The sequence below is a fragment of the Artibeus jamaicensis genome, unplaced genomic scaffold, assembly GCF_021234435.1.
Source record: "Artibeus jamaicensis isolate MK-2021 breed Jamaican fruit bat unplaced genomic scaffold, CSHL_Jam_final contig_391, whole genome shotgun sequence".
Classification (NCBI taxonomy): Eukaryota; Metazoa; Chordata; class Mammalia; order Chiroptera; family Phyllostomidae; genus Artibeus; species Artibeus jamaicensis.
In genome coordinates this window covers 33520582-33545891 of record NW_026521814.1, presented here as the reverse complement: position 1 = coordinate 33545891, position 25310 = coordinate 33520582, and the positions used below count along the sequence as shown (strand labels likewise).

General features: G+C 36.3%; 1 protein-coding gene and 4 non-coding genes across 7 annotated transcripts; all 5 read right to left on the bottom strand.

Moving 5' to 3' along the window:
• Positions 1 to 507: 507 nt before the first annotated feature.
• Positions 508 to 22987, bottom strand: NOP58 (NOP58 ribonucleoprotein). Of its 3 annotated transcripts, XM_037153446.2 has the most exons (15): positions 22728 to 22987; positions 19924 to 20000; positions 17972 to 18024; positions 13444 to 13565; positions 11715 to 11851; positions 10211 to 10275; positions 9153 to 9287; positions 8256 to 8401; positions 7515 to 7641; positions 5954 to 6117; positions 5030 to 5164; positions 4735 to 4796; positions 3356 to 3489; positions 1106 to 1269; positions 508 to 801 (listed from the first exon to the last, which is right to left on the bottom strand). In XM_037153446.2, exons 1-15 carry the CDS (start codon positions 22770 to 22772, stop codon positions 751 to 753), a joined length of 1617 nt encoding a protein of 538 aa, XP_037009341.2. In that variant the 5' UTR covers positions 22773 to 22987; the 3' UTR covers positions 508 to 750. The 3 variants fall into 3 exon arrangements, with proteins under 3 accessions (XP_037009341.2, XP_037009343.2, XP_037009344.2); XM_037153448.2 differs by lacking the exon at positions 17972 to 18024; XM_037153449.2 differs by lacking the exons at positions 17972 to 18024; positions 19924 to 20000; positions 22728 to 22987 and adding an exon at positions 17653 to 17797.
• On the bottom strand, positions 7261 to 7343 carry LOC119055288 (small nucleolar RNA SNORD11). The gene has a single exon (XR_005083673.1). It is a non-coding gene; the product is annotated as a small nucleolar RNA SNORD11 (small nucleolar RNA).
• Positions 8114 to 8198, bottom strand: LOC119055289 (small nucleolar RNA SNORD11B). The gene has a single exon (XR_005083674.1). It is a non-coding gene; the product is annotated as a small nucleolar RNA SNORD11B (small nucleolar RNA).
• Positions 17791 to 17875, bottom strand: LOC119055286 (small nucleolar RNA SNORD70). The gene has a single exon (XR_005083671.2). It is a non-coding gene; the product is annotated as a small nucleolar RNA SNORD70 (small nucleolar RNA).
• On the bottom strand, positions 18527 to 18615 carry LOC119055285 (small nucleolar RNA SNORD70). The gene has a single exon (XR_005083669.1). It is a non-coding gene; the product is annotated as a small nucleolar RNA SNORD70 (small nucleolar RNA).
• Positions 22988 to 25310: the final 2323 nt, after the last annotated feature.

The following is a 25310-nucleotide window of genomic DNA, read 5'->3' as shown; positions in this document are numbered from 1 at the left end:
TTTGGTGCTCTATGTGCTGGTTTATACCTCATGTCTACTGACATTTTATTTTTGCACAATTTGTTTTACCCTTGCTCCCCCATTCTTTACTATAAAATGAGTTTGTATTAGATTACTTAGGAAACAAATCAGGGTCTAGATTAATAATAACTTTTTTGTTGTACTTTTTGAAACCACATACCAAGTAAATAAAACTAGGGACACAATTTTATTCTTTCTGAAGAGATGCCCAAACTTTTTGCTCACTTAATTTAAAAATTTTGAACACAAAACACAGCTTTATTTAAATAAAGAGGGAGAAAGAGAGGAAAAAAGTGAACAAAAAGTCTAAAGGGACAACAGAAACATAATAGAGAAATTGGTAGGTCTAATCCCTGCCTTACCAAAGGCTAAGTTTCAAATTAATGATTCACAACTCTCACTTTTCATATATAATAATCAAAACAGTAATTATCAAATGCTAAGGGCTTAAGAATTTCTAAATAAAATAGAAATCACAGAACTGCCTTAAAATACAAAGAAAATATTTTTATTTATATAACAAAGACTAAGAAATAATGACATTAATAAAGTTAACAGAGTTGATGTCAGGACACAAACAGGTTTGAAAAGCTGTAGATTAGATTAATAATCACTTTGTTTCATCCAAACTTTGTTCATCCTCGCTCATTTCAGAAAGCATCTGTGGCATATTCCTGACTAAATCTAAAGCACGAAGTATCCAGGTTATTCAATTATGATTCCTTTCCATTAGTCCTCATTATCTTTCTTTTTTTTCTTTTTCTTCTTTTTCTCTGGACTCTGAAAATAACCAAGAATGCTTTTGAGAGAGTTGTTAATGTATGGGTGAGTAGTAACTTTTCCTCAAAAAAGGAAAGTAGATCGATTTCTCTTAGATTTTATTCTCTCCCTTATTGATAGTAAACCCATTTTATATTAAGAGAAATAGCCTTTTATAATAAATACAATAATGTCATTTTATTTTCACCTCACCATGAAGAAACTTATTTTTTAACTGCTTGGTCATTTCTGATATACCGAGTAGAATAAAGTATGGAGACACTGCCCATGCTAATAAAGTAGTGGAAATTAAAAACAAACATACAGGAATTGCTGTGCTGGTGCATGGTTCTTCCTCCGAAAGCGGTTCTTCCTTAATGTGCTTCTTCTTGTCCTTTTTCTTCTTCTTCTTCACAGGTATCTCCTGTTCTTCCACCATTAATACTGCTTCTTCTGCTTGTTCTTCTTCTTCTACTTCTTCTTCTTCAACTAAAGAGGGTTAAGTGTAAAGGTACAACAATTAACATGGTGTCAGACCTCAGTCCCCCCCAAACAATTTGAATCTTAGTTTTTTTCTGTCATTCTGGTCAATCATTCAGTGTTTTATATAATTTTTAATTGAAAAGGTCCTTTCAACACTTAGTGTATGTAGTACCACAAACTTTACAAATGGTATCAAGCTCAGAGAAGTACATTTCTCATAATCATGTAGTTATGCATAAAAATTAGAATTAAAACAGATAATCTCATCCACATACCCACTGTTTTTTGGAAGATAGTGAATTATATTAGAAATTTAAGAGTCTATGCTACAGAGTCAAGACATGAATTAATTCAACTTAAGCAATGGCCCTGAGTAAGTCATTTAACCTCCATAAAGTCAATTTCCTCACTTATAAAATTTAATAATGTGCATCTCATTGGATTACTAGGATTTAGTGAGATAACACATACAAAATACTTTGCACAATGCTTGGCACATAAGAACGAAGAATAGGTAGCTATAATCGAAAATTCATTCCCAACAGCATCTACCATACTAGGCTGTACTCTTATCACTCAAAGATATAGCAAGGCACAAAACAGACCACAAGTCCCTGTCCTTATGAATCTTTTATTTTAGTAGAAGGGGAGAGACATGACATACTCACTATACAGTCTTTTTACATAGAATCAATGCCAAGGACAAAAATAAAGTAGAAGAGGAATATCTAGAAGACTTAAGTAAATGAATAATACAACAATCTTGAGGGAAACATTCCAGGCAGAGATAACAAATACTAAGGACACTCTGGGAAAAAAAGATGGATGGCAGGTTCAGTGAATACTAAGAAGAACCAGCATGGCTGTTACATTAAGAAGTGGTAGGTATTATAGGTGCTTAGGTTCTAAACACTTTCAAAGTAGAATTAAAGAGGATCTTCTGCAAGAATAGATTTGGGTTATAGGAGAAATGATCCAAGAATTAAAGGTCAAAGTAACCAGAACTGCCATTTGTAAGATGGAGAAAATTGGGGAGCAACAGACTGGGAGAAGCAAAGATCCATGAGTGTTAAGTTTGAAAAGCTTATTGGATTTATAAGTGAAGATATAAATCTGCAGTTTGGTGTTTTCAAATATTACCAATGGTTTTAGAGAGTCCTTACTGTTCAATAAGAAACTAGAAGCACAGTAGTTAAATAAATGTTTCCTTTATCTAGGGCAGGGGTGCACATCTGCTGATAGTATACTTTTGACCACTGAGCTATTTAGAAACCAAACATTAAGTCAGTCATTGCTTTAATGCCCGTCTTGCATCTGGTAGGCACTCAACATAGGTCCAGCTAATAAATGGATGGGGGTACTTGCTTACCAATTCTGCAAGACAGCCTAGTTTACTGGAGAGCACCTTACAAGTATCATTATTATAATGGCAGGCTACCTAGTATGTTATCACTCTCTCTAGTCCATTCCATATAACAGAAACACTTAAGAAAACCACTGCTACATCAGTTCTATACTTAATTATATAACAAAAGTATCTCAGTAACTTATTTACAAAACACGTATTTTTTCCTTCTAATTTACGCTGATTCTAAAAATAGCTCATTGGTATACTTAGTATAATATGCAATTCCAGTATTCATAGAAATGCTTCTCACATTCCTCTATCAAATAAAATAAATTTAACAATATCCTATCTATTCTCAGAGAACATGATGGCTTATCAAAATACTATTAGCTTTCACCCTGGCTGGAGTAGCTCAGTGGATTGAGCGCGGGCCTGTGAACCACACGATCGAGGTTCGATTCCCAGTCAGGGCACATGCCTGGGTTGCAGGCCAGTTCCCAGCAGGGGACTCATGAGAGACAACCATACATTAATATTTCTCTCCCTCTCTCCTTCCCTTCCCCTCTAAAGATAAATAAATAAAATTAAAAACGAAACAAAACAAAAAACCCTGAAGTTATTAAAAAAAATTAGCTTTCAATGTGAGCGATTTCACAATCAAGTCCAATGACATGTACTTTCAGACTTACGAAGCCTGAACTTAAGGAATAAGAATATAAATGACATTTAAAAATTCAAACTAACCTTTAACTTTAACCTTAGATTTTTTGGCCTTCTTTTCAATGACTTCATCCTCTTGATCCACCTGTTCTATCTTGCGTTTTTTAGGAAAGGTTGGTAGTGTGGAGTCACCAGAAGGATCGTAAGTCTTCACTTCACTAAAAGAGCAAAAGAGTTTTAGAAAATCTCTACAAATATTTGCAACTGCAGTAACTCTAAAGAGATTTAAACAAAATGCCATTAGATTAATACTTACATGAGCTTTATAAAATGCTATTTCATTTTAGTGGCTTTGGGGCACTTTAGGAAAACAAAGTTTCCAAAAGGAAAAGAGGTATTAACATATTCCAGGTAGGTCAATTACACTTCGAGAGAAGTGGTGGGCTAAATGAATTCTGAGTAGCCAATGTGACTACAGTATAGAAAAATTTTCAATCACGAGAGGAAAAATGGGAGAAAAATCTTTACACCAAATGATTACATACCAGAAAAGCAAAAACTGAACCAATTTAAGTTTTTAAGTTAAATTGGTAGTTTACCTTACCAATTTAAGATAAATTCAGGGAAAACCAAACCAAAGCAAAAGACCTCAATCAGGTTTACTCTCATAACTGGTGCTTTAAATGCATGTGTTTGAAATTATAAGCATAATGACAAGAAAGTATTAAAAATTGTTAAAAATAAGCTAAGGAGGAGTATTCTATTTCTTAACATGACTTATAGGCTCATGGCTTTCACTTTTACAGATTAAAACCATCTATAATTTAAAAAACAAAGACCCACATTTGTCAACCAAGGACAACAAATCAGATTTGGAAAATTCACAAACTACAAAACACTTTTTTCTGAATGTGTGTATTTATAAACATATAACATATTTTTAAGACTTCCGATGCACAATCTGTTCCCAGAAAAGCTTTCCTACATTCCACCTCCATCGTAACAACCCCATCAGTATTAAGCATCACCTCAAATGATAACCAAAACACAATAACCTCTTCCCACAGTATCTTTTTGTTACTTTTATGGTGAAGTCTACAAACTTTACCATGCCTCTTAGCTATTTTTAGACTTTCCTTTTGTCTCTTAAAAAAATAGGTTAGATTAACTCCGACAGAATACTCTTTTTGATACATGGTATACTATACAGGAACTATGAATGACAAATATTTACTATTAAACACTTGGAAATGAGTATGGTAAATATTTAGAAAAAAGCCGAAGCAAATACGTGCCAATTACAATGTAAATATGTGTTTTTGATTAAAAACCAAAAATAGGAAAAACTGTGAATGGCAAAAAGAGGGAAGGAACAGAGGTGCTTCTGTTTACAATACAAAACTGCTATCAATGACAAACATTTAAATAAGCAGAAAGTCCATCCATCCTCCCCATGTACTCACCTCTTATGTTCATACTTTTCTGCTTTCGCTAATGCTTTTCCTGTTCCACTTATTTTCCTTATCTAAGAAAAGGAAAATCATTAATATTCTAAGGCATAATCTCTTTATAGTATATACTTCAACATATCAGTTATTGGTAAATATAAGAAAAACTGTTAACACCAGGCACAAAAATGTATTAGACATATTAAAACATATTACAAAATTGTTTAGCAGGTAAAGTAAGTACATAAACCACTCACAGCTCATTGACTTTCAACAGGTAACACTTCAATAGGCATGGTACGTTTCTTACCCCTCTATCTTCCAAGGCCCTCAACCTGGCTTCTAATTTGGCTCTGTTCTCAACTCCCATTGCAGAACTGGAATCTTCACCAAAAGCATCATACCGGATAGCCAAAACAGTTTTGGCTGCCAACATTCGAGAAATCTAATAGAGAACTTGAAGTCAGAAACATTCACACTAGGATTTTAATTCAAAACACGAATTATAAAAGTACTCTGAATCATACAACTCAAGCCATCTAATCTTATAGTTGAAATCTTTGCCACAATATAATCGCTAACATGTTATATTTAACCACCATCATTTCGGTAGATTAAAAGACTTTTCAGTGGTTCATGTGTAAAATGAGCGCAAACTATTTTTCCAAATTCCCCTTTTAGTTTCTACTCAGGAACATTAGTTCTATACCATGAGGTCAAGAAGAAAAAATGTAGTCCTCTTTTCAAGCTAATTAACATTTTATTTTATTAAACCCTTTATTTTTCCTCTCTGCTCTAAATTTTATAGAGAGGGGAAGAAACAGATGAAGAGACAGAAAGAAATAGCAGTCAGCTGTCTCTCACATGCCCCCAATGGGGGACCCCACCCCACAACCCAGGCCTATGCTGTGACCAAGAATTGAACTAGTGACCTTTCAGTTTGTGGGATGACACCCAACCCACTGAGCCACACCAGTCAGGACTTTTGATGTGCCACCCACTCCTTCCCTCACCAACAGGTGAACTCTAGGAAAACACTAACGTAGTGAAAGAAAATGGCTTTAACAGGACCAATAAATATACTTTCTCTTTAAACTTTTTCGTTCAGTATACAAAGTGCTTTTTATTTAAAGAATTCACCATTCTCTATTCAATGAAAAAAAATAGATTTATTGCATACTATGGAGTAAGAGGAAAATAGAGAAAAAGGCCTACCTCATAAAAACTAACTTACCTTTCCTTTGTGTTTGGGACTTGTCTGGCCTACAAGTGAAGCATGATAAATGAGACCATACTTAGGGGTATCTCGTCTAGATTTTAGAGCTCTGAAAAGTGCCTTTTCTGCTCCAAGAATTTGAACTGTAGAAGCTGCATGTTTGGCCAAATTCAAGAGAGAACCTTCAAAATAAAAGTAGTTACCAGAAATCAGTTTTTAATTATTCCAAAGTTTCATACACTAAATAAACACAAGACCTACAGCCTAAATGATTCCATCCTTGCAGCTGAGGAGTTATGAATGACATATGTGATCAATGAAGGGTCTATTATAATTTAAATACTTTGCTATAAATGACACATTAAGATCTTCTGTGATGGCCAGTAATATAAAATAATGAACTAGTACCTCACTGTACCTTAAATATTCAATTATACCATTTGTGTAGCATCCATCTTTATAATATCACCACACACAGGTATTAAGTTTTATTATATATAACTCCCTTGAAATGTATTTTATGCCAAATACATTAAAATATAAAACAGCATATTCAATTGTCAAACATTCTCAATGACGTTTCAGTCAATGATGGACTCCATATAGGACAGTGGTATTCCATACAGCCTAGGTGTGTAGTAGGCTATACCATCTAAATAGATTTGTGCATTTCATGATGACCACACAATGATGAAATGGCCTTAATGATACATTTCTCAGAACGTATCCCCATCACATAGCAGTACATAGCTGTATCATCACCACCTGTTGTGAGTTCTTAAAACTATTCAAATTTTAATCCGATGAGTTTTTTAAATTTCATTTTCCAATTAAAGTTGACCTTCAACTATTATTTTATATTAGTTTCAGGTGTATCGCATTATGGTTAGCCAGTCATACACATGATCCCCCCCAACATTTCAAGTGTTCACCTGGTACCTTAAAAGTTATTACAGTATTGACTATACTACCTGTGTTGTACTTTTACATCCTTGTGACTATTCTGTATGGTTGCCTCTCATGCGTCCCCTGCTGGAAACTGGCCTGCAACCCAGGCATGTGCCCTGACTGGGAATCAAACCTTGATACTCTGGTTCACAGGCCCGCGCTCAATCCACTGAGCTATGCCAGCCAGGGCTCTTGTGACTATTCTGTAAACACCAATTTGTACTTCTTAAATCCTTTAACTTTTTCACCCAACCCCCTAAACCCCTGGCAAGCATCAGTTGATGACTTTGTAATATTATAAAATATTAGCTGATTTCATCCTCTTGTATTCACCTGACTACTGTACTTAACCACAACAAACTCCTGACAATGGACAAGTGTCTCAGAAGAGGTAGTGACTAAAGATGCCTTCATTATCCAAAATGAATTCACGCATCAAATAAAAATCATCATTGAACACTGGTCCTTAGTCCTCACCCATATACACCTACTACTTCTATTATATAAATTTGTTAAATATATTGTTAAATTTCTTTAACAACTGTAATTTAAATTTAAAGATTAAAAACAAATCCTTGCTAAAACACTCAATTCTAAATACCCATGTTTACAAATTAATTAAAATCATCACCAGCATGAGCAATAAGCCTTGCTCCAACCAATTCCCCGACCATGACGGTAACGTTGGGTGCAATGGCCATCATTCGGTTTTGTAGGTATTCATAGAGCTGGGTTCTATATTCTGAGATTTCAATCACCTAGCATAAGGAACAAAAAAGAGCAACTCATAAATGATTAAGAGCAAAAACAGAGTATAATTCACATGTCTAAAGCATTAGAGTGCTACATCTATCATTAGGGCAGTTGTGCAATCCTAGGAAAACTATCCTCCTTACTTCAGTTTCCTTTAAAATGGCTGCTGTGAAGATTTTTTTATTAGATAATGCATTTAAACAACTTAGTATACTGCTAAAAATGTTTGCCAATATTACTGTTATTTTAAAAGCCTCCAAGGACTAGACATTTGTGTCACCCTCTGATTCTTGTACAGCTATCTCCAAAAGAGAAAGAAAAAGTCACTACAGGTTATAAACATAAAAGTCAGAATTAAGTAACTCAAGTTATCCTCTGCCTTCTTAATAAATTTATTCTGACAATGTAACAATACAAATATATTAGTGCTCTTAAATTTATTTTAGCATATATTTCTCTCTGTAAGTATATAAACCAAGATGGCATCAGATGAGGTAGTGACTGAACACCCTCATATTATTTATCAGGTGAACAATAAGTTTAAAAATCATCATTGCCATCAGAAAATTATTATTACAGTGCTGGTATCACAACTGGTTTCTTTATGCATATAGTTCACCTGAGTGCAGAGATGCAGAATGTTGCAAATATCTTCTTCTGAAACCTCTGTTCCCATAGATATCTCTGCAGCTGCTTTCACTTCTGCTTCAACTTCCTCTGGCAGTATTTCAGAAAGTTGAGCCGAGGCATAATTCTTCCTATCGCCTATGGAATGTTTGCAGAGGATGAAGGAGAATCACTCTTCAACAAATTATACAAAATCCACCAAACAATCAAAAAGAAAAAGTAGAGATAAGCCAATGAAAAGGGTGCCTAAACAAAACAAAAAGCGAACAAGTTTGACCTAGTAATTTCCCTGTATAAAGGCTCGATTTTAGAAATTGTAATCTCTCCCCATCACCTCCCTCAAGAGAAATCTACCAACCACCACCACCACCACCACCAAAAAACCCCCCCAAATACCCCATTCAATAGGACTAACGACAATGTGACAATTTGCAGTTAAGATTATACTGAAGCTAGGACCATGAAGTCTTAGAGTAATATTATAAAATGTAATATAATTCATTTATTAATACTCAGCACCCTCTACTAACAGTTTTATTAGTATAGAATATGATGCTACAGACAGCAATATTACCTTTAATGTTAATTATTAATATGCTTCAGGATACCCCCATCTACAGTTGCCCCTATTAATGGTAAATTCATTATTAGACACATTCACCAGAAAAATGTTAAGTCAAATTAGAGACCAACATCTGTAGCACAGGACCTCAAAATCAAGGTTAAAGTTAATTTTGTTTTTGAAATCTAAGAGATATTAATATGGCTACACTCCTAAAACATAAGTTATTAGAAACCCTGGGAAGTTTGTTAAGGAAAAAAATTGTAACTCATGTTTTCGTATGCAAATAAATTATTTTCAATGCCTTAAAGCATAAAATTAACTCACCAACTTTCTGCAAACATTTGCAGTATGTCAAGTTATCTGAAATAATTTTTCCTAATTCAGGAAAATGCCAGCCATACCATTCTCTACATCGCATAATGTAGTTGTTTAGTTCTTTATCTAAGTCATCCAACAAGGCTGCAGTAGATTAAAATGAAAAAACATGAAGTTACATGGTTTGATTGTGGTAAATATCCATAAAACCTACCACTTAAATAATTTTTCAAGTATACATTTCAGTGGCATCAAGTGGCTGAGCTACGCCAGCCAGGGCTTAAAGGTATTTTTTAAATTGAGAATTAAGACTCTGACATTTCAAAAAATAATTTAATGATACGAGAGAATGACCTAATAAAGTTGGGCCAAAAAAGCAAAACACAACACAATACTAAGCCCACTATGGTTTTAGGATTTTTCATGGAAAAAGAAAAATTGATTTACATTAACAGTGTAATTTACAGTGTCTCCAAGTAGTCAAATTATGAGTAGTTCTTCCTTTTTCTAATCTGGATCCAATTTCTTTAAGAAATTGGTTATTTTCTTACTGGTTTCTTATTGGTTTCTTTAAGAATTTTGGTTATTCCCCTTGACAGGTGTGGCTCTGTTGGTTGGGTGTTGTCCCACCAAGCTAGTGGTTTACATTCCCCACCAGGACACATGCCTGGGTTGTGGGTTTGCTTTTCTCCTTCCCTCCCCCTCTCTTTAAAAACAAATTTTAAAAGTCTACCTGGCTGGTGTAGCTCAGTGGATTGAGCATGGGCCTGCGAACCAAAGGAACGCAGTTTGATTCCCAGTCAGGGCACATGCCTGGGTTGTGGACCAGTTCCCAGCATGGGACGCATGAGAAGCAACCATACGTTGATATTTCTCTCCCTCTCTCTTTCCCTTCCCTTCCAAAGATAAATAAAATCTAAAAGATAAATTTTAAAAGTAAATAAATTTTTTAAATCTTGAAAAATTCTAGCTAACCTGGCTTTCTCTAGAGAATTATAAAAGATACAGTTTTGGGAATAGGGAAAAACCATGTAGAACAGAGTAGATCTCATATGCACTGTACTTACAAATTGCCTGGACAATCATTGTGTCCACTTTGTCAGCACTAAATTTCAATCTGTAACGAGACAAGCTGGGGGGAAAAAGGAAGAAAACAACAAATTGTTAAGATAGCATTGATGAAAAGCATTTAACTAACATCTTAAAAGCTTTTAAAACTCATATCCCCCCCTCAGAGCTACATCATTTTATTTTTATTTTTTTCTACACAGGAAAATCAGTTGCAGCATCAGAAAACACATATTTAATAAGAAAGTAATACATCCGTCCTGCTGTAACCTATAGTTCTGAAACATTAATTTTTGAATGACACCTCGGATAATGCTGTGTAGTACCAGTCATAGTGATTAATAAATTATTTTTGCAGCATATTAATGCTTTAATCAGCAGTAAGGGAAAAATGCAGCACTGTAACACCTGAAAATAGAAAGCTATGGAGGAATAATACTGTATTATAAGGCTTTCTTAATCTTAGCACTATAAACGTCATAAGCCTCGCAGTCTTTGCTGGGGGGGCAGGGGCAGCATTCTGTGCATTGTAGGACGTTTAGCAATATACCTGGCCTCTACCCATTATGTTAACGACAAATCCCCCTTGCAGTTCTAACAACCAAAAAAGTCTCTATACATTGCCAAATGTCTTCTAAGGGATATGTTCACACTGCTGTAATCAATGCCAATTTAATTACAAGTTTGAATCAACACAGTTTAGTTATTTGTGCTCTCTTAGAAGTGCTTATTACAAAGTTCTTCCTGACTTTTGGTCATTTTGCCTATCTCTATAACTCAGCAAAGCTTTAACCATTAATCTATGCTCAATATTTTCTGTTCAAAGGTACAGACCTTTGTTTACAGTATCTTTTTTTCCTGTGTTGTTTTTCAGAGCTACTGCTTCTAATAGTGCTCTGCTCGGTGAGTTGCTAAATTTTGAGTAGTCTACCCTTAATCTTACTGTTTCTTCACGAACTCTCTTTTCAATGCAACTTCACGGAATGTCAAGTTTTTCAGGAATACATACATATATTGCAGTACAGCACTAATAATGGACTTCTGGTTAAAGGATAGGTTAATGTACTTTTCTTTGCCTTATTAAAAATACATAAAACTCAGAGTAAAACAAGCAACACAGATGGACACATATACAAAAAGGAGGTCATAGCAGGTGAGAAAATTAAGTGGACAACAGAGTAGCAAATGTAGCAGATTAAGGAGGGGATGGGAGGGAGGGGAAACAAAGCCCAAAAGTTGTGGAATCCAACACCACAGGGGTAGACTCCAATGCCTACAGTGAGGTTTAGAGTCCAAGCAATGAAGCCAGAAAGCTTGGGTTCAAATCCTGGCCTCCTCATATATCGGCTGTATTGATCTTGGGCATCCATTTTCTCATCTTTACTACTGATTGTTAGAATTAACAATTCTAGAGAATTGAATTAGTATGTGTAACATGCCTGTAACACTACTACATAATTTTTTACTAAATGAAAGCCAACTTTATTTTCTAGTAAATCTCACCTATGGGCCAACCCAAGACACATAGCTGTCATTTCACGTGGTTCTACCCCAGGGATTAACCCATCCATCTGTGAACGAATTCCTCTCATGAGTTCATTAACAACAGGACTATGGATGCAACTGAGATTCAGCTTTTCCTATGAAAACAAGAAAATTTGTATTAAAGAAATGTAAGCTGTAAAATGATACAGTGTAACTTAGTTTTCTTCTTTTTGTTGGTTTGAGAAATCTTTTACTTATTTAGCTTCTTTAAAAAATTAAAGGTAAAACACACAGAAGAGTTTAATCAATAGTACTATAGAGAAGGGCACTGAATAAAATGCTAAATTCTGAGTCTTAGGCCCTTTCCCTACAGATAAATAACTGTTAGCATCCCTTAAGTACTTCCAAATATGCACATATATTAACCAACACCAGCATTTTAGGCCATACCTCCCTGAGCTTGCCTGATCTCCAAACATACATGTGTTAATATACATGTGTACATACATATACAAATTTTCATAATACAGTTTAAGGTTTTACACACCCCACACAGACAGGATAAATTTTTTCTCCGTACCTTCATTTTGTCACATTATAGTGTATTTGCTTCTCCTTCATACATATCTAGTTTTAGCCCATCAAATACAAATACACAAAATTGATTACATCATGTTTAAGAAACAAAATATTTAGAACATGAGTAATGTTCAGTTTATATTTTTTAAATGGAGAAACTGAAAATATTAAAGATGCTGACAATCCCTCCATTCAACAATCTGTCATTCTGCATGCCTTTGTGGGTATATATTTATTATTCTAAAAGTTAATGTTTAACAGTAAGTATAAACTAAGACTTATGGGCACTTCAAAGGATGAAGATGGAAATTAATACCATCACAGAAAATTTTATGACTTGACTGTATTAGAAATAATCTGTTTACACAAACCACTCAAATTCAGAATCCTAGCTTAAAAAACCTCAAATCTCTTTAGTGCTCTCCTATAAACACACACACTGAGAAAGAAATGTCATGACTCCACTAATGTTGGGGGGGGGGAATAGCTAAGTATGGCAGGATATACACAGAGTATTAACAGACTACCTCTGGCTGGCAGGGTTGAAACTATTTTTTTTAAAGGTTTTATTTATTTATCTTTAGAGGGGAAGGGAAGGAGAGAGGGAGAGAAATATCAATGTATGGTTGCCTCTCATGTGCCCCCTGCTGGGAACTGACCTGAAACCCAGGCACGTGCCCTGACTGGGAATTGAACTGCAATCCTTTGGTTCAAAGGCCCATACTCAATCCATTGAGCTACACCAGCCAGGGCTTAAAACTATTTTTTAGAATCAGTTTTTGGTACATTTGTATTTTTTTACTTTATTTTTTTTAATTTGTTAATGAGAATAAGAGAGAGAAAGAAACAGTGATTTGTTGTTATAGTACATTTATTTATGTGTTCACTGGTTGATTCTTGTATGTGCCCTGACCGGGGATTGAACCAACAACCTTGGAATATTGGGATGATGCTGTGACCAAAAGAACTACCCAGCTAGGGTGGCATATTTGTATTTACAATGAATGTATATGCTTAGTCTTGATAATCATATCGGAAATAATTATTATATAGCCTAGGGAAAAAGGTCAAGTATGAGAACTCTCAACAAGCAAAGACTCGGCTTTGTAGTCACTATGCTCATAGTGACTTCTGATCAGCAAGCATGAAAAAAAAATCGTAACCTTACCTTTATGACCCCTCCTAGTTTAGCATCAGCTACAGCCAGGGGTTCATGGGCTTCTTTTACTATTTTCTTCAGAAGTTTCTTCAGTTGCTTGTTGATTTTGCCCTCCATCAGGGCTGTGAATGCTTTTCAGGAAAAAGAAAAACAAGAGTTCTCTCTCAATTTTTTAATTGTAAGAGCTTAATATCTTATTTAAGTTAAAAAAAATAAAGCAAAATAAACACTTCCTTTCAAAAGAGCTAAGTTTAACATTACTTCTAAAATAAAATGATAGACATAAAATTATTTACAAGTTACGCATTTCACAACCTCATCTGATCTTGCCTCCCTCATTTCTATCCCAGAACCAGGAGTTACACCAGATCCAGCCTTCCTTTGCCTATGCTACACGAATCTTCTTTTGAACTCAGACCCAGAACCATGTCTGAAACATTCTACTTTGGAATGACAAATAGATTCTCTCTCCTATATTACAACAAATTGGCCTGATGCTCTGGATTGTGAAATACCCTAAAATCCTGTCAAGACTCTGATAAAAATAAATAAAAAATTTAAAAAAATAAAGGAGTGTATTCATTTTGAAGGTTCTGTTGCTATGTAAGTATATTTGAGTGGGATCTAATCTTTGCTAATACCCAATCCACAGGTATCATCAGGCCAATGCTTATAAACCTTCAATGATAGAGAACTTATTATGAAGGCAGCCTGTTCAATTTTAGAACAGCTTTCACTTTAGGTTAAGCTCTATTTAAACCTGCTACTTTTCTAACTCTCACCCCTCCTTAGACCTACGCTTACTTCTTCTGGACCCACATGAACACCTCTCCTGGTATTTGTCTGGATCGTAGTTGGATTTAAAGTAAGCCTGTCAGAAAGGAAGTCGGTTATAATGTCTAAGGCCAAGCATTTAGTCAGCCACATACTTGCTCTTCCCTCCTGACCACATCTCTTGTGGAAAATGAATTACAAGTCAATTTCATCTGTTATCTAGGAAGATGAAAGACTAAGATAATAACACTTGGCTACCACACAACTCTTTCAGAGTTCTCTACATTCTAAGAAAATAAGATTCAATTTATTTTTATATTTTGTACAACACTGACTCCTTAATTATCTACCTTTCTAATAAAAGTTGTATTCTTTCCTTTATCTTTCATAATTAAAAACTTTTATTCAAATTCCTGCTCCTAGTTCTCAATTTCCCATGTTTTCTTTTGCACTTTATAATCTCTTAAAAGTAAAACTTTCGCCATGACCAGTGTGGGTAAGTTGGCTGGGCGTCATCTGTTGTCCCGTTCCATCCCCAGTCAGGGCTCATGCCTGGGTAGCGGTTTGGTCCCCAATAGGAGTATGAATGACAAGCAACTGATCAGTTTCTCTCCCTCTCTTCCCCCCATCTAAAAATAAATAAAACCCTTTTTAAAAAGTAAACTTTCTACTCTAGATCTACTATAACATTTACATTTGTCTTCACTTTATCAAAAAATATGTTCACTACTGTCCATAACATGTACTTTTAAAAGGTGATATATAGATGGTGACACAGAGGGGAAGCTGAATCTTTCCCCTACTTCTCTTTCCTACTACTGGCCACTGTTCCTCATTCCAGAGCAGTTTTCTCACTTCATCTGAAAGTGTGCTGGCCCAAAGTTTACTGTGACTATTCAGAAGACTTGCATCTTGAAAACTGGACCAATAGTAAAAGTAAACTTCATGCAAATGGCAAATCTGAACTTCTGAGACCAATATAAATCAAAATCACACCCCATCAGATTCTTTCTTAGGCTACAGGTTTTTTTAATGCACACTGACATCTATAACCACTGAATTTTGGTCTGTAACAGTAAACTGCCTTGTAATAGGCAATTGGAAGTTGAATTCTCAGGAAGGACTCTGCTCTCTTAGTAATAAGCCAATGTTTAAATTTCTGATAAAAATAGACAGGAGCCCTGACTGGTGTAGCTCAGTGGATTGATTCTCAGTGGCTGCGAACCAAAGAGTGGCTGGTTTGATTCCCAGTCAGGGCACATGCCTGGGTTGCGGGCCGGGCCAAGTCCCTAATTAATGGGGGCCACATGAGAGGCAACCACACATGGATGTTTCTCCCCCTCTCTCTACCTCCCTTCCCCTCTCTCTAAAAACAAATAATAAAATCTTTAAAAAATAGATGGGAAAAGGCATTGATTGTAGAGGTTTCTACAACCAGATTCCTGACAGAGCTCTACTTGTATTCATTCACCCCAAAATATTTATGTGCCAGAATCTAGGAATTTGACAGTAAACAACATAGTCTTTACACTCATGGAACTTAGATTAGGGGGAGGGTAAGAAGGTTCTCACCTAGTACGGCATTTCCCCTACCTATGTTATAACATTATATACTTGGTAGAGAAATGTGATACCTCCCACGCCTCAGTTTTATGTGTAAAATAGTGGCATTACCTACCTTACAAGATTGTTCTAAGATTTTGGAACAACGATTGCAAAATCTGACAATCACTATATAATAAATATTAGCTATATTAAAAACTTGCTTCATGTTTGGGGAGAGGTTAGACTTTTTCACTTAATAGTTTATTAAGGACTGGTCAGAAATATCCTGAAAAGATTGAAGAAGTTATACGCAGAAAGAAATGCTAAATAGGCTACTTGGGATCAGGGCTAGAATACTTTACAACTCCAGGAGGTGCTATACAAATCAGTCGATGTGAATAATGCACTCACCCCAGAACTGGAGAATAGCTAACACAATCTTGTTTGGGATATTACCAAAATTCTACCCATATTTAATTTTAAAGCTGTGATGAACAGAAGTATCTTTAAAGAAACCCCCCAGGCAAAACAATGACCACAGGTGTGCTTTACAGTGCTATGAGGCTTTCATTACCAAAACAGCAGCCCTAGAACTATTTTTAAAAATTAAAAAATTGATTGCTGGGTAGGGGAGGGGGATGAGATGGCTGGGGTTATAAAGGGGACTAAGTGGTAATGAGAAAATAAACAATAAAATTAGCCCCACTGTTGGGTCTTCCTTTGGCATACCCCTCTGCCAAGATTGGGATAGCCCATTAATATCCAGTATATTTAGTTGGATTCCTAATTTTCACAAGAGAACTATACCCTTCTCTTGTGGCTGATGAACAAAATTATTTGGGTCTATCAATTTCTTGCCTAATTTTAAGCCATATTCTTCCTTATGGCCCTTCATTTTCAAATTATATCACCAAGTAGTTGGCTGACTTGAAAATTTAAGCAACTGAAAAATTCAAGACTAGGGCTTTATATCTGGTCTTGTTTCCCTAACATTAAAAAATCTTTTTAAAAAGCCCTGGCTAGTATGGCTCAGTGGATTGAGTGCTAGCCTGTGAACCCAAGGGTCACCAGTTTGATTCCCAGTCAGGGCACATGCCTGGGTTGTGGACCCCCAGTAGGGGGTGTGGGGGAGGCAACCACACACTGCATGTTTCTCTCCCTCTCTAAAAGCACATTTAACACACACAACATACCAAAATCCCTCAAAAGCTCTGGCCAGGTGGTTCAGTTGGTTGGAGCAGTAGCCCATAACCAGAAGGCTGTGGGTTCAATTCCAGGTCAGGGCACATACAGAAAAGCAACCAATTGATTGCTTTCTCATATCTCTCATATCTCTCTTTTCCCCCTGCTCTAAAAATCAATAAACATATCCTTCAATAAAGATTAAAACAAAAAACCGCCTATTGAAGCCAAGCCAAATTAATAAACCCTATTACTGTTTGTCTGCGGTCCTATCATGAGGGCTAATTGAAGAATGTCATCCATTCTTCTAAATCATGTAAAACAACACCCTTTTAAGATAACTCTTATGCCTTCGTTTTCATCATATTAAAATGCACACAAAACTAGAAGTACTAGTTTTCCTAAAACTTTCACTTTTTAAGTTTATTTATTTATTCCAGAGAGATGAGAAGAGAGGGAGAGAAACATCGATCGGTTGCCTGCCACACACCTGCACGCAGGGATATGGCCCACAACTGGGGACATTTCTGTTTGCAGGATGATGCCCAACCCACTGAGCCACACCAGTCATGGCTCTAAAACTTTTAATAATGTGCTTTTTCAAACAAAAATGTATATCCCTGGAGAACTGTTTTATTATTTCAACAGTGATTCCTGGCTATTCTCAACTTTTCCCTTGTATTAAAATGATCAGAGCTCTGTGCTTGACCACATTACCTGGGTCCCTTGTAGAACAGCTTTAACTGAATTGTGCTTTTGCATTATGCTGTTGGTTTCCACAGGGAGATCAATTTACCCACTTCTCAGCTCTCATCGCATGGGGGGAATAACCAGCCCTATGGTGAAAAAAGCTAACTCAATGTTGTCTCAGTGGTAGTGACGGATTTGTCAGATCACTTAAATTCATTTCCAAAAACAATGCATCATTGACAACATTGAGTAAGGTTAACTCAGGCAACTGAAGCAATTTTTAAAATAAGGACAACAAATAGCCAAGATTAAAAACAGAAACAAAAAAGCTTGTCTTTGACTTTACCTGCCAATGCTTCTGCTGTGTCCTGAAATTTCTCAAAATGTTTTAGCTTAACTCTAGAATTAAGAAAGAAAAAATGTTATGGGGGCACACTGATTTCTGCAAAAGCCACATATTTAGGAAAAGAAGTGTCAGACTGTTTAAAAGCATAGACTGATAGGAAAAAATTCCTATCAGTAGATATCAGGGTACAAAGGTAGATATTCTTCTCCAAATGACCAGTTCTCTATGGACTATTATAGAGAAAGCTGTAGGCTTTGGAGGGAACATAGAACAGCCAAAAGGTTTGTTCTATGAATTTAAACCACAGGAAATATGCAGAAGCTTCCACATAATCTCTGCTACTTAAAGCTAGACACAGGTGCCTTTTACTGTAAAGCATACAAATGGCCTAAGAAAAGGTGTAAGCATCTGTCTTGTCTTAGGTCAGCAATCTCATGGCACTGATTTGTCCATCCAGTAAAAACGCTATTAAACAAGTTTATTGTCAGATCGGATTCCTCTTCTTCCCCATACACTTATTTATGTACAGAGTAACATAATTTTATATGGAAACAATTCATTGTTGTCTCAGTGGTAGTGACGAATACTTGAGTGAGATCACTGAAATTCAGTCCCAACAAGAATACATCATTGACAACAATGAATCAAGTTAACCCAGTCAATTAAAAAATATACCCCTTTAAAAAGAGAAAACTAGTCTGCCATCATGTCTAAAACAGTATGATCTTAATCGAGGTTTTCCTACCTTACACACTCAACAATATAATGATTTAAGGAAAAAATAATAATAATTTCATCTATTCTGCCTCACCACACCTCCATTTGCACTCTTCTGAAGTGGCATTTGTTTGTATCTGTGTGTGCATAACTGCAGGATGCACAAGAACACGGCGAAAATGGGAACGCGTTATACAAAATCTGAAGCATGATTTTCTCAGTATATCATGAACCTCTTTCCAGATCTGTTAGAGATCTACAAATATACTAAAATTTGTTCAACAATTACACTACTGATAGACATTTATTTCAAATTTTAGGTTTTCACCACGAATTTCAAACTATGTATTTGGCTTCTCTATTTAGTATGACATTTCTTTGGGTTCAATACTCTTCGGCAAGCTTTAAGTTTCCTTCTATTTTTGTAAGTTTTTCTTAGCACTAGCAGAAGAATTATTAAATGCCCCTTAGTACCCAAGGACATAATCCAAATCCGTACTTGTCAAGAGATCAGTTAAGTCCTTGCTAGGATCACGTTCACCACCAAATGGGCTATTTCAAAAGGTGATCCATATCTACAATTCTATCTGCTCTTGCTTGCTTGCTTTGTTTGTTTTTTTTTAATTCGGTTGTTGATAGATATGTACTTAATTGCCATTTTGTTGTTCATAGTTTTGGTCTTTTTCTTTTAAATAAATCCCGTTAACATTTCATATAACAGCTTATTATTTGTTATCCTTTAGGGGTTTTTTTAGGTCTGGGAAGCTCTTTAGCTGCCTGTGTTTTCAAATTACCTTATGAAACAGTTATTTTGTGTTTCTACTCAAACTAGTCTGCAGGTATACGACTTAGTACTGATGACCTATGCTTCAAATAAGGAAATCTAATGATTAGACTCAAACCAACATTATCACCGAAATACATTTCAAAACAAAAGTTATAAATATAGCCCTGGCCAGGTAGTTCAGTTAGCTGGAGCACCGTCCTGTACACCAAAAGGTTGCAGGTTTGATTCACAATCAGGGCGCATACCTAGATTGTGGATTTAATCCCCTAGTAAGGGAACAACAGGACTCAACAAATTGATGTTCCTCTCTCTAAATCAACAAACATTTCTTTGGATGAGGATTTTAAAAAAATGTTATGAATGTAATATATGTGAAGAGGAATGGGAGGAAATGTAAAAAGATCCCCTAAATGTGAACTGCTAAGTTCTTAGTCTTAAAATGACTTACATTTTATTTGCTTTTTCTGGAGTTTCAAATTCTTTCCACAAACTATCAACTTCTTGAAGTTTCTTCTCATTCAAAACCTGTAATAAATAGATGAATAATTTTCTTTAAACACCACAGCCTAGGCAAGCATATATGGCTTATACTCTTCGAGTACAACTAACTGTACATGTAAAATAAGGGTGGTGGGAGCTATTTTTTTTTCTCTCTGAAATAATGAACCAGTTGCTTCACCAGCATAAATTTTGGGTCAAATTAGTAGCTCAAATAGCACCTTTAATAACTAGATGGAATTCAGATCTTATTATTTTGTGTGTGTGTGTGTGTGTGGGGGGTGTCTTTACAGAAAACTTTCTATTTAAAGGACCTCTTAACTCCTCCAAAAGGCATTTAGAATCCTTTAAATATGCCCTGGCTGGTGTAGCTCAGTGGATTGAACATGGGCCTGTGGACCAAAAGATCACAGTTCGATTTCCAGTCAGGGCACATGCCTGGGTTGCAGGCTAGTTCCCAGCAGGGCACACATGAGAAGCAACCATACACTGATATTTCTCTCCCTCTTCCCTTCTAAAAATAAATTAAAAAAAAATTTTTTAAAGAATCCTTTAAATATGCCATTATTTTATACTACCAATTAAAATAACCTACCATCAATTTGTAAGACATCCCAATTTCAGGGATGCTAAACATGGGGGAAAATGCATATTACGATTGATCCTTTCCTATCTTGCACTTGAGCAGCTGACTTATCACATTGAGTATTGGTGAGGGTATCCAGAAATAACTTTTACTCACTCTTGATTTAACTAAGAGACTCTCTTGAAGGCAATTTGGTAGCATCTGTCAACGTGAAGTATGCATATCCTATATGATCAATTAACAACTTTCTATAGAATAAGTTTTGTTATTTACTGCTATAATCAACCTAACATGAAAGTACTGATTGCTCTAAAACTAAGGCACCATCAATTCCAAGACATCCTGACATAAGAAAATTTAAAATGCAAAGGAAAAAAGGGGTACTTTAAATCTACAAAAGTCATTAACATTTAGCAATATATTCTTCAAAACTTTTTTGATCGTGACATTTTATTTACGTGTACTTTTAGTTATCCTACTGTATACTTAGCATATCATAGATGTACAATTCCAGGTTTTAACAACCTAGAATTGTGGTGTATCAATACACCATCATTTATGTTTTTCTTAATACATATTTAGGTCATTTCCAAATTTTCCTTATCCTTCAGAAAACACTTTTTTGTATGCACACATGTTGCACTTCTATAGAACTACTGGAAATGGACTTGATTGATCACACAGAATATGCATATTTTATGTTGACGGATGTTACCAACTTGCCTTCAAGACATTCTGTTAGTATCACTTAAACCAAGAGTGAGTATTGCTGCAATTACAGGCAACTCCAATGAGGAAAAATGAGCAAAGCCAGCTTTTGTTTTTTAATTGTTATTTTATCGGTTTTCTTAAAAATAACAAGTATTTAATGTAGTAAGTGCAAACAGAAGTATACTTTCAAATATCGGAAGAGAAATTTGGGCCCTGGCTGGTGTAGCTCAATGGACTGAGCGCCCAGACTACAACGAAAGGGTCGCAGGTTTAATTACCAGCCAAGGCACATGCCTGGGTTGTGGGCCAGGTCCTCAGTTGCGGGTACGTGAGAGGCAACCACACACTGATGTTTTTCTCCCTCTCTTCCCCCTCACTAAGAATAAATAAAACCTTTAAAAAAGATGAAAAGCATAAAAGAGAGAGAAATTTGGAGAGTGAAGACCTCTCCCAAATCAATACTTCAGTATGTATCCTTTCAGACTTTCTACACCTGTATCATAGTTTTCTGACAGACAACTAGAAACATACTATACATCTTACCTAACTTTTGGGGGCCTTATATCAGCATATGTGAAATTTTATTTTTTTATTGCTGTATTCCTAGAACTCCGAAGTGTGTCTGGCATGCAGGCTGCACTCAATTCACCTCATTCTTCCTAACCTCTCAGTAGCATCCCACTATATGAATGTCACACTGTTCAGTCATTCCTGTGCTGAAGCCTTAACTTCAAACTTTCCCTATTAAAACAACCCGATCTCAACTCGATTACCAGCAGCCCAGATTGCTCCCCTAGGCTTCAAATTTGAAATGACTACTGCATTTCCACGTGTAATAGATGATGCAAGGTTCACAGGACCAACCTGTTAACTCTTTAGTTTCTCCCGTTCAAAAACCCAAGAACCTGTTTCTTTTCTCTTCCTGATCATCACGCACCCACTTATTAAACCAAAACCCCACATTCAACACATCAGCCAATCCTGTCAGTTCCACCTTTAAGTCTCTACTGATGTTTTACCTTTACATCAACCTTAAACCCTATTTATCTTGTCTAGATTAATGAAAAAAAAAAAAAAAAGCCCTTGCTTCTTTTCCTGCCCTCCCGTAATAATTTAAAGACAAAGTATACCATTACTCTCCTTAAAACCTTTAAGTCACTCTTCAAAACACTCAGACTAAAATCCCTTCATAACTTATAAAATCCCAATACGGCTTCTGTCCACCTCTATAATCGCGCCAAATCCTAACCCAGAACCCAGCAGCCCAAAAAGCAGGGCCACGTGTTCGCCGACACGTGCGCCTCCGAGGCCCAAAGCCTTCCTCTTCCTTTCAGAACAAGGGAACATGAAAGGTACCCGTGCTACCCCGAGCAGTGCCATCCTCCCTTCAAGCCTCTCCGTTTCTCTGCCTGCCCGACACCCGCCTTCCCCCTCCAACGGCTCAATCTTCCACCTACCTTAAAGATGGCGTAGCCCACGGACGTTTCAAACAGCACCAACATTGTTAGGCAGGGTAGGGGCGCTGCGCAGCCCGCCTTGAGCTCTTTCCCCAATAGAAAAAGACCAGATTTGCGGCGCAAGGCCGCGTCTAGCCAAGTACAAACGCGCACGCTTCCCCGCCAAGAACAAGACCAAGTTGCTTAAATGTTCCACTCCGATCTACAAGCTGACGCGTAAACGCGCTTCTCCTACTCCAAGGATTCTGGGATGCGACACACGTCCGACGAACGACGTGACGCACAGGGGCCGTAACTTCCGCAATATTCCCGCCACTGAAGACAACGAAAATATCGCGGGATTTGTTAAGGCCACAAGCTTGTTGTCTTGACTGCAGAGAAACCTAAAGAAACCTTTGCTTGTCATTATTTTTTAACTCCCTTTTATGATACATTTTTCTTTGCGACACTTGCAGAATTATCTCGGTGCCTGCCTCAGGCATACGCAGTTAGGACGATGCCAGCCGCTAGACTTTCTCCTACTTTGAAATGAAATCCTCAGAATGACACTACGGTAGTGACTATCCTTATTAGTGCAAACTTATTTTTTTGCACATTTTTGATGTCTTTCAAGTGTATGAGAGCCTCTCCCATTTTTTTCTGGAATGACTTACGGTATGAATTTAGACTTTCTGTCCTTTTCTTGGTTTAACTTGCTTTTCTGGTAACTTTCGGTCTCAATGACTGGTTTAAATACCCCAATTCTTTCACAAGTCTGGCAGTAAAATAGCAGTAAAATTTCTTTCCTCTCTTCCCAGGCCCTTTACCTGGAGTGCCTGCAAATATTAAGTTGCAACCTCCTAGAAGTTATAGAACACTAAGTAATTTGATTTTCACAAGCATCTCTGCAACCTGGCATCAAGAGAAATGAAAATCCTGAACTAAGTAACAGAAAAGATGAAAATGGGGGAAAATCAAGGGGTAGAGGAACCTAGGGTACAGAGAAGAGCACAATTGATCATGTCATAGGATCCACTGTGGTCAGGGAAGCAAGAGAAACCAAAACGACTTGAGGGTGGGAGGTGGGGAGAAGGGACTCAGATAAAGTAGAAACACTTCTGTTTATGGTATTATAAAATTTACTTTTTTTCCCTTTTGGTCTGGTCTCCTTAATGGAAGTGCCATCTGCTAGAGAATGGAATCTTTATGTCTTTCACTTGTATCCCTATAGGGCATTATGTGCTTAGTCATGAAGTAGGATGTCATGAAGTCATTTGTAAATATTTAGTGAATGAGTATCTGCAAGAAGTAAAGTTCTTTTCCTTAAGCTTGCACCCTTCACACAAAGAGAAGTGAAACTACTTATTCAGTGAGAAACTTCTTTCCTGTGTCATTTCCTAGAAGTTGTCAGCACAATGTCAGTACATGTTATCAGCTCAGGGGTTCAGAGCTAACTCTAATTTTGTATTCGCATCTTGACCAAATGTGGTAATTGATGATTCCCTTGTGCAAGAAAAAAGTAAGAGTTTCAGTACTTTAAGTAGTAGATCCAGGGGAGACAACACAAGGAAGTGTAAGAATAAGAAAATGAAAGAGTATAGATTACCCAGAAGGGCAGATAAATTTAGTAATGGCTTAACATGGTGCAATGACAAGGAAAAGAAATAGTTCTTCTGATCTCTCTCCACCCCCAACCCCATCTCTGTCCCAACTACTATAGACTATAAGTTCCATGAAAGTTCATTGCCAGATCCCCAGTACTAGACTAGTATGTGGCACATATCCATAAACATGAATAATGAATTAGTAGATGAACAATTGGAACAAATGAATGATGGGATTAAATTATTTCAAGGTGCTAGCAGAGGCTCCAGGTACTTTTTGAGACCTACTCATAGTAGCAAAAGATATCTTTTTGCTCAGAGACTTCCTATGTGCCTTGTAACTGAAAGGAGATGTTCTGGATGGTGAACATCTTTCCTGTATTTGACATGATTGAGTATCTAGTCTGTGCCAGGTATTCTTATAGGCACTTAGGACATAGAGAACCAAACACAGAAAAATCTTTATACTATAGAATTTATATTCTAATGAAGAGAAGCAGAAAATAAATATCTAGCGTATTAGATAATACTAAGTGCTACAAAGACAAACTAAACAGGATAGGAGAATAAGATGTTCCAGGATGGCCAGGGAAGTCTTTTTGAGGAGGTGACGTTTGAGTAAATGACTTTAAGGAGCTGTCTAGAGAAAGACCATTCCAGACCAAGAGAACAGCATATTCAAAGACAAAAAGGCAAGAGTGTGCCTGGTATATTCTCAGAACAGTAAAACTGATATTGGAGTGACTTGTAAATGATTTCCCTTTAAAATGAATGGAATAAAATTTTTATCCATTGACTATACTAGTCAATGTAATGACTAGTATATTTGGTTATGTTCAGTGCTCATCATATGATGCAATCCTCACAATAAAAATAAACAGCAGTTACTCTTATTACCGCCCTCATTTTTCTTGTCAGAGAAGTTAAATAACCCAGGATAATTCAACCCCCCCCCAGTTCCATTAGGAGTTGCCAAAGGATGGAGATGGGGATTATTTCT

Excerpts from the sequence above, each read along its gene's own strand:
- NOP58 (XM_037153446.2), bottom strand. The coding sequence starts at position 22,772 with ATGTTGGTGCTGTTTGAAACGTCCGTGGGCTACGCCATCTTTAAG. Across the intron at positions 9,288-10,210 it reads AATGATTGTCCAGGCAATTT|CCTTGTTGGATGACTTAGAT; the intron begins GTAAGTACAGTG and ends AATCTACTGCAG. Across the intron at positions 4,797-5,029 it reads GGGCCTTGGAAGATAGAGGG|ATAAGGAAAATAAGTGGAAC; the intron begins GTAAGAAACGTA and ends TCCTTTTCTTAG.